General features: G+C 45.7%; 1 protein-coding gene across 1 annotated transcript in view; it reads left to right on the top strand.

Annotated features, from left to right (window-relative positions):
- The first annotated feature begins 868 nt into the window (after positions 1 to 868).
- The window catches only part of CILP2 (cartilage intermediate layer protein 2), a 118,751-nt gene continuing 105,681 nt past the window's right edge, over positions 869 to 13,938 (top strand). Inside the window, exons 1-2 of the mRNA XM_075347213.1 lie at positions 869 to 1,025; positions 5,239 to 5,508. Of these exons, the coding sequence (XP_075203328.1) occupies positions 869 to 1,025; positions 5,239 to 5,508 (427 nt within the window). The remainder of the gene's footprint in view (positions 1,026 to 5,238; positions 5,509 to 13,938) is intronic.

Consider the following 13,938-nt stretch of genomic DNA (forward strand, 5'->3'; position numbering starts at 1 on the left):
ACAAGAGTGGTTGGTAACTAACAGGCGGCATCCCTGAGTATTTAAACACAGCTCGAAATAGTGGTGGAGCATGCCAATGTAAGATGGTGGTCGAGTTCCTACCCCTGAAGACACCAAATGTGTTCTTAAATATATACATGTGATAAGATATAAAGTGTATAGTGTAAGGTATTGTAATGTATAAGATGTAGCAGAGTAGAGAATGTTACTATGCAGAGGTGTAGCAGTATTGAAGATGTAATGTACAGTATGTGTATTGGTAAAAGGTGTAATGTTATGTAGTATATAATGTATAATGCTTAATAAGGTTTTATTAGTGTTATGGGTATGCAGTTGAAAAGTGAAATCTGCCCGGTAACAGACAGGTGACAGTTGGGATTCTAGGATTAGCCAATAGGGAAAAAGCTACTGCTGAGGGAGAGAAACGGTTGCTGTGGAAACGTCAGTTAGGGCCCAGCCTGTGACAGGAACAGACCTCAGGTCTGAGGAGAAGCAGAGCCGCATGATATGGGTGACCTGTAACAGGAGAGGAGACCAAGAGCCACGAAAGTGAGATTCTGAGTAGAGAAAAGAGCCATCTACAATACAGAGTGACTCCGCTGAATGAGTGAGTGACCGAGAGACTGATCCCTAAGGGAGACACTCAGCAGTATGGCCCTTAATGGCTTATAGCTTAAGAAGGGACGGGCCTGGAAGAAACAGTGCATGAGTCGAATAGAGAGTCCTGGGTAGCAGATCCAGAAGCGTCAGGAGGCAAGTAGCCTTGTCCGGCCATATTGTCACAATCTCTACAGGAGAGTAATTGACGCAAAGCCGCAGAGAGGATGGAGCAACTCTAGAGGACTGTGATGTCAGGTGGAGCTGGGTGATGGTGAATTGCTCAGACCTATGTGGAAGTGAAAGGACATATGAGAATGAACACGCTGCAGGAATATGTCTGGACTTACTCTTTAATGCATATGAAACGTCCGAGAAGCAATATGCCCACTTTCGTGTGTTTGGTGTTATCATCAGCCGTCTGTTCAGTAAAGACTTTGTTTTTATGAAGAAGTTGTGGTTTCCTCTCTGGAACTGTGTACCATCTGGTCTTGGCCTGCCAAAGCCATCGGCAACATGCGGCCTGCAAAGGTGTATCGCTACTGTAGTTCACCACACACCCAGCCAGGACCCCCATTTTCATGTAGCGTGCCGGGGTGCGGCAGACAATTACCTCGCCCACGACTACCACCCCGTGCCACGTTACACCTACTCTACCTAGATACCTCATCACTGCCTAAGAAACTAGCTAGCCTCAAAGATGAAGAAAGGATTCCTAACTTGCGTCAGAGCAGCCCTAAAGGGATAGTTAAAGCCCTCAACATATATTGACGATGCTATAAGAAATAAACAATACACAGTTGTATAGGAATAGACTTGAGCAAAGAGAGGACTTGCTAACTAAGACACCAAGGAAAGGATAGATCACTGGGTGCAGCCAGCAAAACCCTATACGTCAACTCGTGATGATCAAAATTCCGATCCTTCACCCTCTACATCAGGGAACTCTTGTGCAAAACACCAGACAAGATTAGCCTCCAAGAGAAGTTGACTCAAAAAACGGCTGATTAGCAACTGCCATAGGCAGAAAAATATTCAATGTCCAACAGGACTAATAGTAAGCAATTAATTGATGTGGTCTATTAAACTGTATACTAAGTACAACAAAAGTAAGTATGCAAAAATGATGGAGAAAATTTTTCACTGGATTCTCAGCAATGTCCCTTTATTAACGTTCCTCAGTGGGAATACAATGAAGCACAAAATGCATATATGACCAAAAAGTGACAGAATCAAGATCCAAAAAAGGAGGACGGAAAAAGCAGCAACTCACTGGGAGATTAAATAAAGTCTTTATTGTGCAACACGAGATACATGTAGTGCAGGGAGGGGGGGGGCAAAGCCTTGGGCAATGGTAAACCGTTTCGTGCTGGTGTGGTGCTTCTATGGGACCCTTTGCCTCAAGTCAGTTCACATGAGGTCACAACTAGGGTAACATGGAAACCCCAGCTGTGACATCAGGTGAACGCACTGATGCAACCACTCTCCAAGCTGCGGCCCCATCAGTGTGCAGCTGATGTCGCAGTGCTTGGTCGCGTTTTCTAATGTGACTGCGCACTGCGATCTCAGATTTTTTTATCAAATCACCTGGTCTTTTTGGATATATTTAAATACATTTTGATATGTTCATACACATTACGGTTATTTGGTTGCTTCTTTTCTTTCTTGCTCTGCTGACCTCAGATGTAGCAGTGACGGGATTTTCGTAGGATGTCGTGTCTATGAATTACATCTGACCTGCAGGGGTTAATTTGGAGAAAGATGTGTTTTGTGTTGTTTATTTTAATAAAGGATTTTTTTGTGCTTTCTGTTTATTTCTTTTGACTTACAGGGCTAGTAATTGGGGGATTCATAGATCCCTACCCATTACTAACCTCGGGCTTGATGACAGCTGTTTTTTTATGACAAGTCACAGATGTCATTAACTATTACACTGATTGCTACCACTGCAGTGCAATCGGGATGAGCCAGGTAAAACGCTGGAATAAACGCATCTAATGGATGCAACGACAATTCTGGGTTGTCTGCAGGCTGCTATTTTTAGGCTGGGGTGGGCGCAATACCCATGGGCCTCCCCAGCCTGAGAGTATCAGTCCCCAGCTGTCCGCTTTATCTTGGCTTGGCTAAGTATCACACTAGGGGGCACCTCACAACATTTTTAAAATTTATTTATTTAAATAATAAAACCCCCCTCACACATATGGTCCCTCGTATTTTGATGCACATGTCGCGGGCAGAGGAGGGGACGCTGCGCTCACCCTCTGCTCGGGTCCGGCTGCTGCTGCTGCTGCTCTGTGGTGGCTCGAGCGGTAGGCCGGATCCCGGGGACTCGAGCGGCGTTCCTCGCCCGTGAGTGAAAGGGGGTGGTTTGGTTTGGGTTTAGGGATATTGTCCGTGACGCCACCCACGGTTGTGGTGAGATTGGTGACACCACCGCTGCTCTGGACAGGGATCCCGGGAGCGATGACAGGGAGCAGCTTGGATGTTGTTTCTCCCCTCCGTGGGTAGGGGGTTTGGTTGTCCCGGGGCCCGGTGAGGGGAGGTAGGGATGGGTGGCAGGCGGGTTACGGGGCCTGGTGAGGTGCAGGGTCGCATGGGCAGCGCTGCGTCGCACGGCACGGTGGTACTCACTCAGCCAATGATGAATGCAAAGTCTCCGGTAAAACAAACAGCTGGATGGACGGGTCCAACAGACGGCTGCAGTGTTTTTCCTCTCGGCAGGTTGATGGTGACTGCCTTTCCCTGCACCTGTGTTGTGTTACGGTTCCAATGGCTTCCCACCGGTAACCCGCTCCCCAGCTTGGATGGATGCTGAGGGAGCCCCTTTTGCCCGCAGGCTCTGGCCCTGGGAACTGTAGCCTTGGCGGTGACTGTGTTTCCCTTTACGGTTTGAGCGTTTGCCTTCAATCGGGACTTGAGTGCTGGGAAACCCCGGAGGTTCCCTTCGCTAACGGATTTGACAAATTCAACGGCGACTCCTAGCCTTGTCGGGGTCCGTAAGCCCTGCCGGATGGTGCTGGCTTCTCTTTGCTCGCCGATCCGGTACCGCCGGGCCACCGCCCATCCACGGTCCTTACGGTTTGCTCCAATCGGCCTCTCCTGCAGACGGTCACCACCGTCTGCCAACCTTGCTGTTCCGTCCGGGCCACACACCCGGACCGCCTTCAGACTGCTCATCTACCACTTTATGTCCTCTCACTTTCATTTCAAACTCTATCTGCTCTCTTCCTTTTCCTGCCTCCAGGACTGTGAACTCCTCGGTGGGCGGGATCAACCGCCTGGCCCACCCCCCTGGTGTGAACATCAGCCCCTGGAGGAAGGCAACAAGGATTTTGTGTTTGGCTTTGGTGTGCCTAACTGGGGTGTGGGGTGTGTTGGTGTAGTTCTGTGATGACCTGGCTTGTCCAGGGCGCCACACACACCCAAGATAATGCAGACAACTGGGGGCTGCAGCCTATGGCTGCTTGATTTATCTGTGCTGTGTATCAAAATATGGGGGACCCTACGCCATTTTATCCAATTATTTATTTTTACACTCCACTTCAGGGACCCAGACAGCTAGTGTGAGGGCAACTAATTACAGATGCTGTCACAAAGGGTGGATAGGAAAGCAGGACTGCAACTAATCACAGACACTGTCACACAGAAAGGGCGGAGGAAGCAGTCCATATTCATGACCTTTAATGATCGGACCTGGAATCAGTGTGACAGCCGCGGGGAAACTCATTAAGTATTATTCTACTTTTTCTTACTGCGCCTCCCAATCAGAGTAGCAAAGTAGCAAGTAGCAAAGATGGATGTGGCATTACTGTGACTGGCAAGCAATCTCTGCATGCTTAGTGTCTGAAAGTTAGGCGCCAAACATTTGAGGAAGAGGCTCAAAACTCACAAGGCGTATACCAGAATACTCGTCAAGTAATGGATATCACGAATACCTTCTTATACGTGCGAGAAACGAATAGTGCTGAATATATTTGCTCATCACTAATGTCAGGATCTGGTATAAAATATATTAAATCCATTGAGTGCATGGCCAGCCATTCTGCATCCTGCTTATCTCCACCTATTTTTTAGAGGAAAGTTGAGGATTGATGAAGAAGGGCAAAATGCAAAAAAACAAAAACAAGACATACAAATATGGCTTTCTCAAAATGTTGTGGCTTTTAAAAGGCCCAACTGTGTCTCAGGGCTCTTCATGAATGTCTACCACAGCACCCACAGATAATACGAGCAATAATACCCACTGACATACTAATGTTCCCAGCTATAGTCGCCACAAACATGTGGCCAAATTGTACCCTTAATGCCATAACCCTAATCAAATCCATGTGTGTTTTCCTTCTCCCGTAACAGGAAGTCACATGTGAGAAGCATATGAGTTGTCACATATGAGTTCCTTCTTCAGGATGGCATTTTTGATCAACCTTCCTGCCAGGCAACTATAGTTATCACTCCTACTAAATATTGCTGAGCACCATGCAGGTGCATTACATAACTGGGGTGCCAAAATTACTTTCAGAAAATAACCCAGTGGCTTGAAAGGATCAGGTTGGCTAACAGTAGTGCGTTAATGACATAGTTTACATAAGGTTAAATAAAATATAATAATAATTATATAATTTTGATATCTTTTTTTACCAGGTGCTTCAGAGTGGACAACTTGGTTTAATGTAGATCATCCAGAAGGTGATGGAGATTATGAAACAGTAGAAGCCATTCGATTTTATTACCCCCAGCGTTTGTGCATTAGACCTATTGCTCTTGAAGCAAGAACCACGGAATGGGATAGGCCAAAGGACACAAAGGAGGTTGTACATTCCAATCCAAAAAAGGGTTTCTGGTGCATCAACAAAGAGCAACAGAAAGGACAAAATTGTTCCAACTACCATGTTAGGTTTCAATGTCCACTTGGTAAGTAAAATGATTATATCCGAGGCCAAGATTTTTACCTTACAACTTTTTCTTCACATGGAAAAAATGGAAAATGAATTTATAAAGAGGGTATGGATTAAAGAAATTTATTAAAGTGTTTTTCTCATCAAAGTAAAGCATGGCAAATCACTAGTGAAGTGATAATTAAAGAGAATCTGCCATCAGGTTTCGTCAATGCGCCTGAGAACGTCCGTAGTGTCCCGGACATAGGAGGGTAATGTCTCAACTAAAGATTTTAAATGATAGTCTATCTGAGAGCAGTATGATGTTGGCAAAGAGACCCTAAATTCAATGATGTATCACTTAGATTACTGGGTGTAGCGGTTCCGACATAATCAGAATTTTTAGATTTAAAATTTAGCATTGCTGAGAAAACTCCCCCCCCCCTCCAACACCAGGCTCTCTATATACAAAGGGTTTAGAAAACATAGGGCAGCGTATATGGACTTCATCAAAGATAAAAGACAACAACTTCAAAAAGCATATATATGAAAACGGAGACAGATGTCTTTAAATTTGCCTAATGAACACTATACCCCATAATCACATAGTCACCAATCAACAGCGCTAGTGCACATAAAGAAATGTTTTTATTTTTAATTGGTCAGACACAAAGTATAACAGGGGTATAGACAATAACAGTGTTTTAAGAGCAGGTTAAGACAGAGAAAGGCGATTAAATCCCCATGTGAAGCCGCATGTTGCAAAGGTACATACAATGATATAGGTGGTACACTAAATATCCCACAGTGGTGAGCGCTGGGTCATCAAGTAAAAACATTCAGGATAGGCAGCTGACTTCCAGAAGGATAATATACAGGACAGGATCACAAAAATAAATGTCAATACATATTAAGCCAGCAATTACATGTAACATCACCACAGCGCAAAAACCAGAGTGGGGCTTACCAGAGTAAGTAAGGGCACATGCGGGGACACATGTGGAGCAGTCCCAACACGTGTTTCGTGCAAATGACTTCCTCGGGGGACCGTGGACAACCAGGGGAAAGTGGGCTTTATATACCTGCCTTAATATCATAAGATTTGCAGCACCTGTCGCAGTTCCAAGGGGCTGGGATGTGCAGCATCAGTATGGGCGGCTACTCCAGCGTCGCCTGGGCTGGGAAAACCCCCTTAGTGACATATGCCGGTCCTGCAACCAGTAAGGCTACTTTCACACATCAATTTTTTTCCATCAGGTACAATCCGGAAAAAAACGGGTTAAACGGATCCGGTACCGCATCCGTTTTATCCCCATAGATTTGCATTGTTACCAGATTGTACCTGATGGCTTTGCGTTGCATCCGTTTTTTTCCGGATGCGGCAAAATTTATCAAAGCGGTGGCCGGAGGCAACGTGTCTTGCAACGTTTTTGTGTCCGGCAAATAAACCGCATCGCGCTGGATCCGGTGCGATACGGCGTGTTTTACGATAAAAGCCTAAGGACGCCGGATCCGGCGCAATGCGGTAAAAAATGGATGCGGCTACCGGATCCGTTTTTGTAAACTGCGCATGCACCAAATTAATTAAAAAAGCTGATCCTTCAAAAAAAAGGACAAACCGGATGCAAAAACGGATGCAAACCGTATCCACCGGATCCGGTTTTTTACGCATCCGGCATAACGGATCCGTTAAAAACCGAATCCGGTGGATACGGTTTTATATTTTTTGCCGGATCCTTTGGATCAGGAAAAAAAAGGATTGTGCCTGAATGCAGAAAACTGATGAGTGAAAGTAGCCTAAGTGCGACTGCAAATCTCATGTCAAGTACTGGCAAAAGTGAGGGCAAAGCCATAAAATTGTATACAAGAGACTAGAGGAGTTGGAAGGTCAGGCTGTTGTCTCTCGTCTATTCTATTGTTTTGTGTCCCTGCCCGATGACCCTCATGTCATTTTCTCAAGTTACTGCTCTACTGCTCAGGAAAAGAAGTGAATAACAAATTGGAAATGCAATAATAAAGAAAATACTTTTATATGTGATCATTATTAATTATTAATTCATGTTATTTAATTGTATTGTTATTATTAACATATACGAGTATTTGGTGATCTACTTTTCAATGTTCTACCTTGTATGATGCTTCTAGCCTGTTGTATACAATTTTATGGCTTTGCCCTCACTTTTGCCAGTACTTGACATGAGATTTGCAGTCGCACTTACTGGTTGCGGGACTGGGCATGCTCAGTAGGTGCGGCTCTCCCTGCAGCTTCCCCTGGGTAAAACTGACGTCACTAAGGGGGTTTTCCCAGCCCTGGCGACGCTGGAGTAGCCGCCCATACTGATGCTGCACATCCCAGCCCCTTGGAACTGCGACAGGTGCTGCAAACCTTATGGTATTAAGGCAGGTATATAAAGCCCACTTTCCCCTGGTTGTCCACGGTCCCCCGAGGAAGTCATTTGCACGAAACACGTGTTGGGACTGCTCCCCATGTGTCCCCGCATGTGCCCTTACTTACTCTGGTAAGCCCCACTCTTCGTTTTTGCGCTGTGGTGATGTTACATGTAATTGCTGGCTTAATATGTATTAACATTTATTTTTGTGATCCTGTCCTGTATATTATCCTTTTGGAAGTCAGCTGCCTATCCTGAATGTTTTTACTTGATGACCCAGCGCTCACCACTGTGGGGAATTAAGTGTACCACCTATATCATTGTATGTACCTTTGCAACATGCGGCTTCACATGGGGATTTAATTGCCTCTCTCTGTCTTAACCTGCTCTTAAACACTGTTATTGTCTATACTCGTTATACTTTGTGTCTGACCAATTAAAAATAAAAAAAAAAATTTATGTGCACTAGCGCTGTTGATTGGTGACTATGTGATTATGGGGTATAGTGTTCATTAGGCAAATTTAAAGACTTCTGTCTCCGTTTTCATCTCTATATACAAAGTCTAAAGACAGCGAGTTACTAATCACATCAGGGGGTGTGACGAACCAGCTGAACTCTAGCTGACTGAAATCTCTTTGCTAACCCAAACAGCATGCTGTCTGTCACGGGCAGAGGAGGGGACGCCGCGCTCTCCCACTGCTCGGGTCCGGCTGCCGCTGCTGCTGCGGCCTGCTGCTGCTCGGTGGCTCGAGCGATGGGCCGGATCCCGGGGACTCGAGCGGCGCTCCTCACCCGTGAGTGAAAGGGGACTGGTTTTTGGGATTGTTTATTGTCCGTGACGCCACCCACGGTTGTGGTGATTGTGTGGACACCACCGCTGCTCTGTATGGGGATCCCGGGAGCGGTGACAGGGAGCAGCAAAGTTGTTGGTTCTCCCCTCCGTGGGTAGGGGGTGGTTGTCCCGGGGCCCAGTGATGAGGTGGGGGATGAGGGATGGCGAGGCCGGTGCAGGGCTTGGTGGGGTGCAGGGACGCGGGGGCAGCGCTGTGCCTCACGGCACTGTGGTACTCACTCAGCCTGAGACGGGGACACAGTTCTGGTAAAACACACGGCTGGAAAGACGGTTCCCACGGACGGCTGCTGTTGCTTTTCCCCGGTAGTTGACGGTGACGGTCCCTTTTCCTGCACCTAAGTCTATGTTGGTAGCGATGGGTTCCCACCGGTAACCCGCTCCCCGGCTTGGATATGGGCCGGAGGAGCCCCTCTTTGCCCGCAGGCGCTGGCCCTGAGAAACTGGTGCCTTGGCGGTGGCGGTGTCTCTCTCCTACGGTTGGACTGTTGCCTTCAATCGGGACTTATCTGTTGGGAGACCCAGGAGGTCCCCTTCACTGACGGATTTGGCAAATTCACGGCGACTCCTAGCCTTGCCGGGATCCGAAAGGCCCCTGCCAATGGTGCTGGCTTCTCTTCGTATACCGCTCCGGTACCGCCGGGCCACCACCCGTCCATGGTCCTTTCGGCAACCTCCGATCAGCCTCTCCTGCAGACGGTCACCGCCGTCTGCTAACCTTGCTGTTCTCAGTCCGGGGCACACACCCGGACCAACTTCAGGCTTTCTCAACTGTCACTTTCTCTTCCACTTTAACTCCTCTCCTTTGCTCCTCTACCACTTCCTTCTCACTTCCAACTCTCCCTTCATCTAACTGCCTGGTTTTCCTGCCTCCAGGACTGTGAACTCCTCGGTGGGCGGAGCCAACTGCCTGGCCCACCCCCTGGTGTGGACATCAGCCCCTGGAGGAAGGCAACAAGGATTTTTGGGTAGCTTCGGTGTACCTATCCAGGGTGTAGGGTGTGGTGGTGTCATGACCTGTGACCCCTGGCTTGCCCAGGGCGTCACATCTTCATATTACAAAAACCTGCTGACAGATTCCCTTTAAGAAATAAGGAATAATGTTTGGAACACCATTCTAAGTCTGAACTGGGTGCAAAAACCTAAAAAAACATCACTATGGGGAGATAAGGTATGCACACCAGTGACTATGTAAGGGGAATACATGAAATAGCAGAAACTGCTGTGTGAATACTGACTTGAAAAATCCAATAGCTATATGTAAGAATGACAATGTGAAAAATGGAATCTGCATTACTGCCATGAATATATGAATAAAGAGAAATTTAGCTACTGAATTGATCAATGCAATAGAGCCCCAACACTACGCCAAAGTATTTCTCTACGGTGGGGTCCCTAGCTTGTGTGTGTCCTCTCATGCAGTTAAAAAACTTACCGTGTATGGGAAGCTGAGACCCAGGCTATTTATGCGTATGATATGGATTGGCAATAGGTGTGGTTGGGGAGGGTTCACAAACGAAAAACTACTAACAAATAAGGAATAACGTTTGGAACACCATTCTAAGTCTGAACTGGGTGCAAAAACCTAAAAAAACATCACTATGGGGAGATAAGGTATGCACACCAGTGACTATGTAAGGGGAATTGGATTTTTCAAGTCAGTATTCACACAGCAGTTTCTGCTATTTCATGTATTCCCCTTACATAGTCACTGGTGTGCATACCTTATCTCCCCATAGATTCCCTTTAAGGCCATAAATTGTGCATGGAATTTCAACCCAGCCCCCTCATTTGAATAGCGCTCTAGAGAACCACTTCCTTGGATAACGTGCTGCTGTGAATTTCACAGTGCAGGAAAAAAGCAGATCTAAGATCTGCATTGGTTTAATAGAAACTCATTAAACAATATGTTATGGCTTTTCCTACTAGCTATATGCTAAAAATGTTATTTTTATTTTTTTCCCATGGGGAACTACCTGACAGGCAGGTAGTTGCTTACTACTAGGCTCAAGGTGGTCCCAGACCACTCCTGCCAGACATTCTGCTGCTTCCTTCGACTTCATATCAAGAGAGCAGCTCTGCCTACTCCACCCTGCTTTGTCCATGGTTTTCCACTGCTGATTGACAGCTAGCTCCCCACGTTTGAGGGGACTGGCTGTCCATCAAGTTCAAAAATTTAAAATGCTGCTTATACAGTATTACAAATCATAAATAAATGCAAAGACAATGTTATATATAGCAAGAACATACTTGTACATGACAAGTCATGGTATTTAAAGCACCACTATAGTGGGATTTTATCTATTTCAGAGCTGGAGTGGTGCTTTTAATGTAAGTATCCCAGCCCCTGTCTTACACTCACCTGCCGCTGCCTTCATCTTTTTCCAGCGGTGCTCCTGTCGGTCTTAGCACTTTTTTGATTTACCTGCAGCTCTAGTGTTTCATGGAGTGAGCTGGAGGTCACAAGTCAATGTAAATCAATGAGACCCTCGTTCTGGCTCTCAAAGAGTTACATTGAGCGCTTGTGATGTAACTTCCGACTTCTGGACAGTCATAAGTTACTGCCACAAGATTGCACCGCTTGTCTGGAGTGGTGTTGAAAAAGGATGAAGAGGGCAGTAGGTGAGTATTATACCAGGGTTAGGGGGCTTAGATTTAAAGCGCCACTCTATCACTGAAAAAAAACACATGGAGTGGTGCTTTAAACTTAAGCCAGCAACAGTATATCCCAAGAGTGAGTACACCCCTCACATCTTTGTAAATATTTTATTATATCTTTTCATAGGACAACACTGAATATGTGACATTTTGATTAAATGTAAAGTAGTCAGTGTACAGCTTGTATAACAGTGTAAATTTGGTGTCCTTTCAATACCTCAACAAACTGTCATTAATGTCTAAACCGCTGGCAACAAAAGTGAGTGTATGCAGACCATCTTAAAGTATGGGCTAGTTGGGCATTTGCCCTGGGGCCCCACAAGCATAGAGACCCCTGCTAATCTGTGTATGTTAAAGCGCAACTAAACTTTTTGGATAACTTTACACTAAAAGAACGGTTTATGAAATTTGCTTTCTTGCCTCCAGAGGTTTGCCATTTCGTGGAGACAATCAGATTAGGCTGCTTTCACACTACGTTTTTTTAACATCCATCATGAACGTTTTTTAACGCAAAAACGGATCCAGTGCAAATGCGTTTTCTTTTCAATGCACCTGCAATGGACTCGCGTCAACATGCGTTCACCTGCGTTTGCGTGCGTTATAGTGAGGATCCAGCGAGTTCCAGTTTTTTAACATTTTTCAAAAACGCTACTTGTAGCGTTTTTGAGCTGCGGCCAAATACTGCAAATTGCTGGATCCTGACTATACTGCACCCAAACGTATGTGAACGCTGGCATGCTGATAGACAGGATCCTGCTTGCTCTACTGAGCATGCCCAGAAACCAGCCTCGGGTGATCAGTCCCTCTCTCCCCCTCCCTCTCTGTCTCTCTCCGCCTCCCTCTCGCCCCCTCCCTCTCTGTCTCTCGCTCCCTCCCTCTCTGTCTCTCGCCCCCTAGTAACCAAGCAAAGCGCTTCTCTTAGTTACCCGATGTTTACGTTGGTTATGTGTGCAGGGAGCAGGGAGCCCTGCTCCTAGCACCTGCAGATGCTAGTAACCAACGTAAATATCGGGTATCTAAGCAAGTTACCCGATGTTTACCTTGGTTACGAGCCTCTGCAGCTGTCAGAAGCCGGCTCCCAGTCTATCACGTTCAGTTCCACTGACTCCCGATCACATGACTCCAATGCCTGCCCATAAACTTAAAGTGACAGGATCCTGCAAAATAACACATGCGTTTGTATGCGTTTTTTTGCTGTAAAAGCGGGATCCGCTTTTACAGCAAAAAAACGTTCATGACGCATGTTAAAAAAACATAGTGTGAAAGCAGCCTTATTGGGTCAGCAAAAAATGGCAACTATTTAGATATACTAGAGCTGCTGAGTGAATTTGACCATTTATTGGAAGAACAACTCAAAAAGTTTGGAGATCCTGGAAAAGGGAATCCGTCATATTTATCTACAAATATTTAAGAGGAATTTATTTATTTAATAGGACTACCGTTTTTTTGTACTAGTCTTAAAGAATTAAAAGAGTCAAAGTATTATTCACTAAGTGTAGATTCCACTCCAGACATCTCACACACTGACATTTACTACCCGATACAATAAAGGCTGTGAACATGTAGAACGTTTCTTGATGTTCATCCCCATTTTTTCTCATGGAGCAAAGGATCTAACAGACACTGTTGAGAATTTTGGAATGAGAACAAAATTCCATTGTCAAACTGTGTGTTCAGTCATACAATAATGCCTCAAATATATCAGGATGATATACTGAATTGCAAGCACAGATTCATCAAGTTAATGAGTTTGCAATCTATGTCCCCTGTACTTGACACAGCTTGAACTTGGTGGGAGTAAAAGCAGCATATTGTTGTCTACAGACTGTAAAATTTGTTGACTTTTTTCGGCATCTGCATTCATTTTTTGCTGCTTCTAATCATCGCAGGAATGTATTGAAGTAATCTTTGAAAAATCTTTTGTGGTCAAGCGTCACACAGTGGTCAGTGCATTTTGACGCTGTCCATGTGTCACGGATGCCTCCCTGGATGTTGACACCAGTGACAGCCTTTGGACTGGAGTCTCTCATATGGCTCTCTTCATATAAATGAGTTTCATTTCTCTTGGCACTGAAGTGGTTAAGTGCCAATTTTGCTATTGCAACTTTTCCAAAGCAGTTCCTTGCCAAATGATCAGCTGCACTAGGTAGTCAATCCCTTAAGCTTTAAGTAGTGTTGTATCCCAGCATTCCCTGCTGAAGATACAAAGTCATTTGTGTCCCAGCCACCTTTGAGGAAGGTTCTCCTAGTCAAGTTCCTGTTCTCAGGCTATATCCTTTTGTTTGTAAATTTTCCCCCTGTTTGTCTTTACTTCCCTGGTGTGTTGTTAGTGCAGCGGTGAGGTCTAGTGAACCCCATCTGCCCCTCCCTAGTCAGGTTACTATAAGGTCTTTCGAGGGTCCCAGGTTCCTATTTGGTAACAGTTGTGGAGACTGCATAGGGTCTGCATAGGGACATCTATACATCTCAGTTCACCATTACATCAGAGGTGGTTATAGGTGGAAAAACTGAGACAATCTCTGTGTTGGTGGACAGCGGAGTCGGTGCATATTTGGTGGATTCTTGCTT

Source organism: Anomaloglossus baeobatrachus, chromosome 1, assembly GCF_048569485.1.
Source record: "Anomaloglossus baeobatrachus isolate aAnoBae1 chromosome 1, aAnoBae1.hap1, whole genome shotgun sequence".
Classification (NCBI taxonomy): Eukaryota; Metazoa; Chordata; class Amphibia; order Anura; family Aromobatidae; genus Anomaloglossus; species Anomaloglossus baeobatrachus.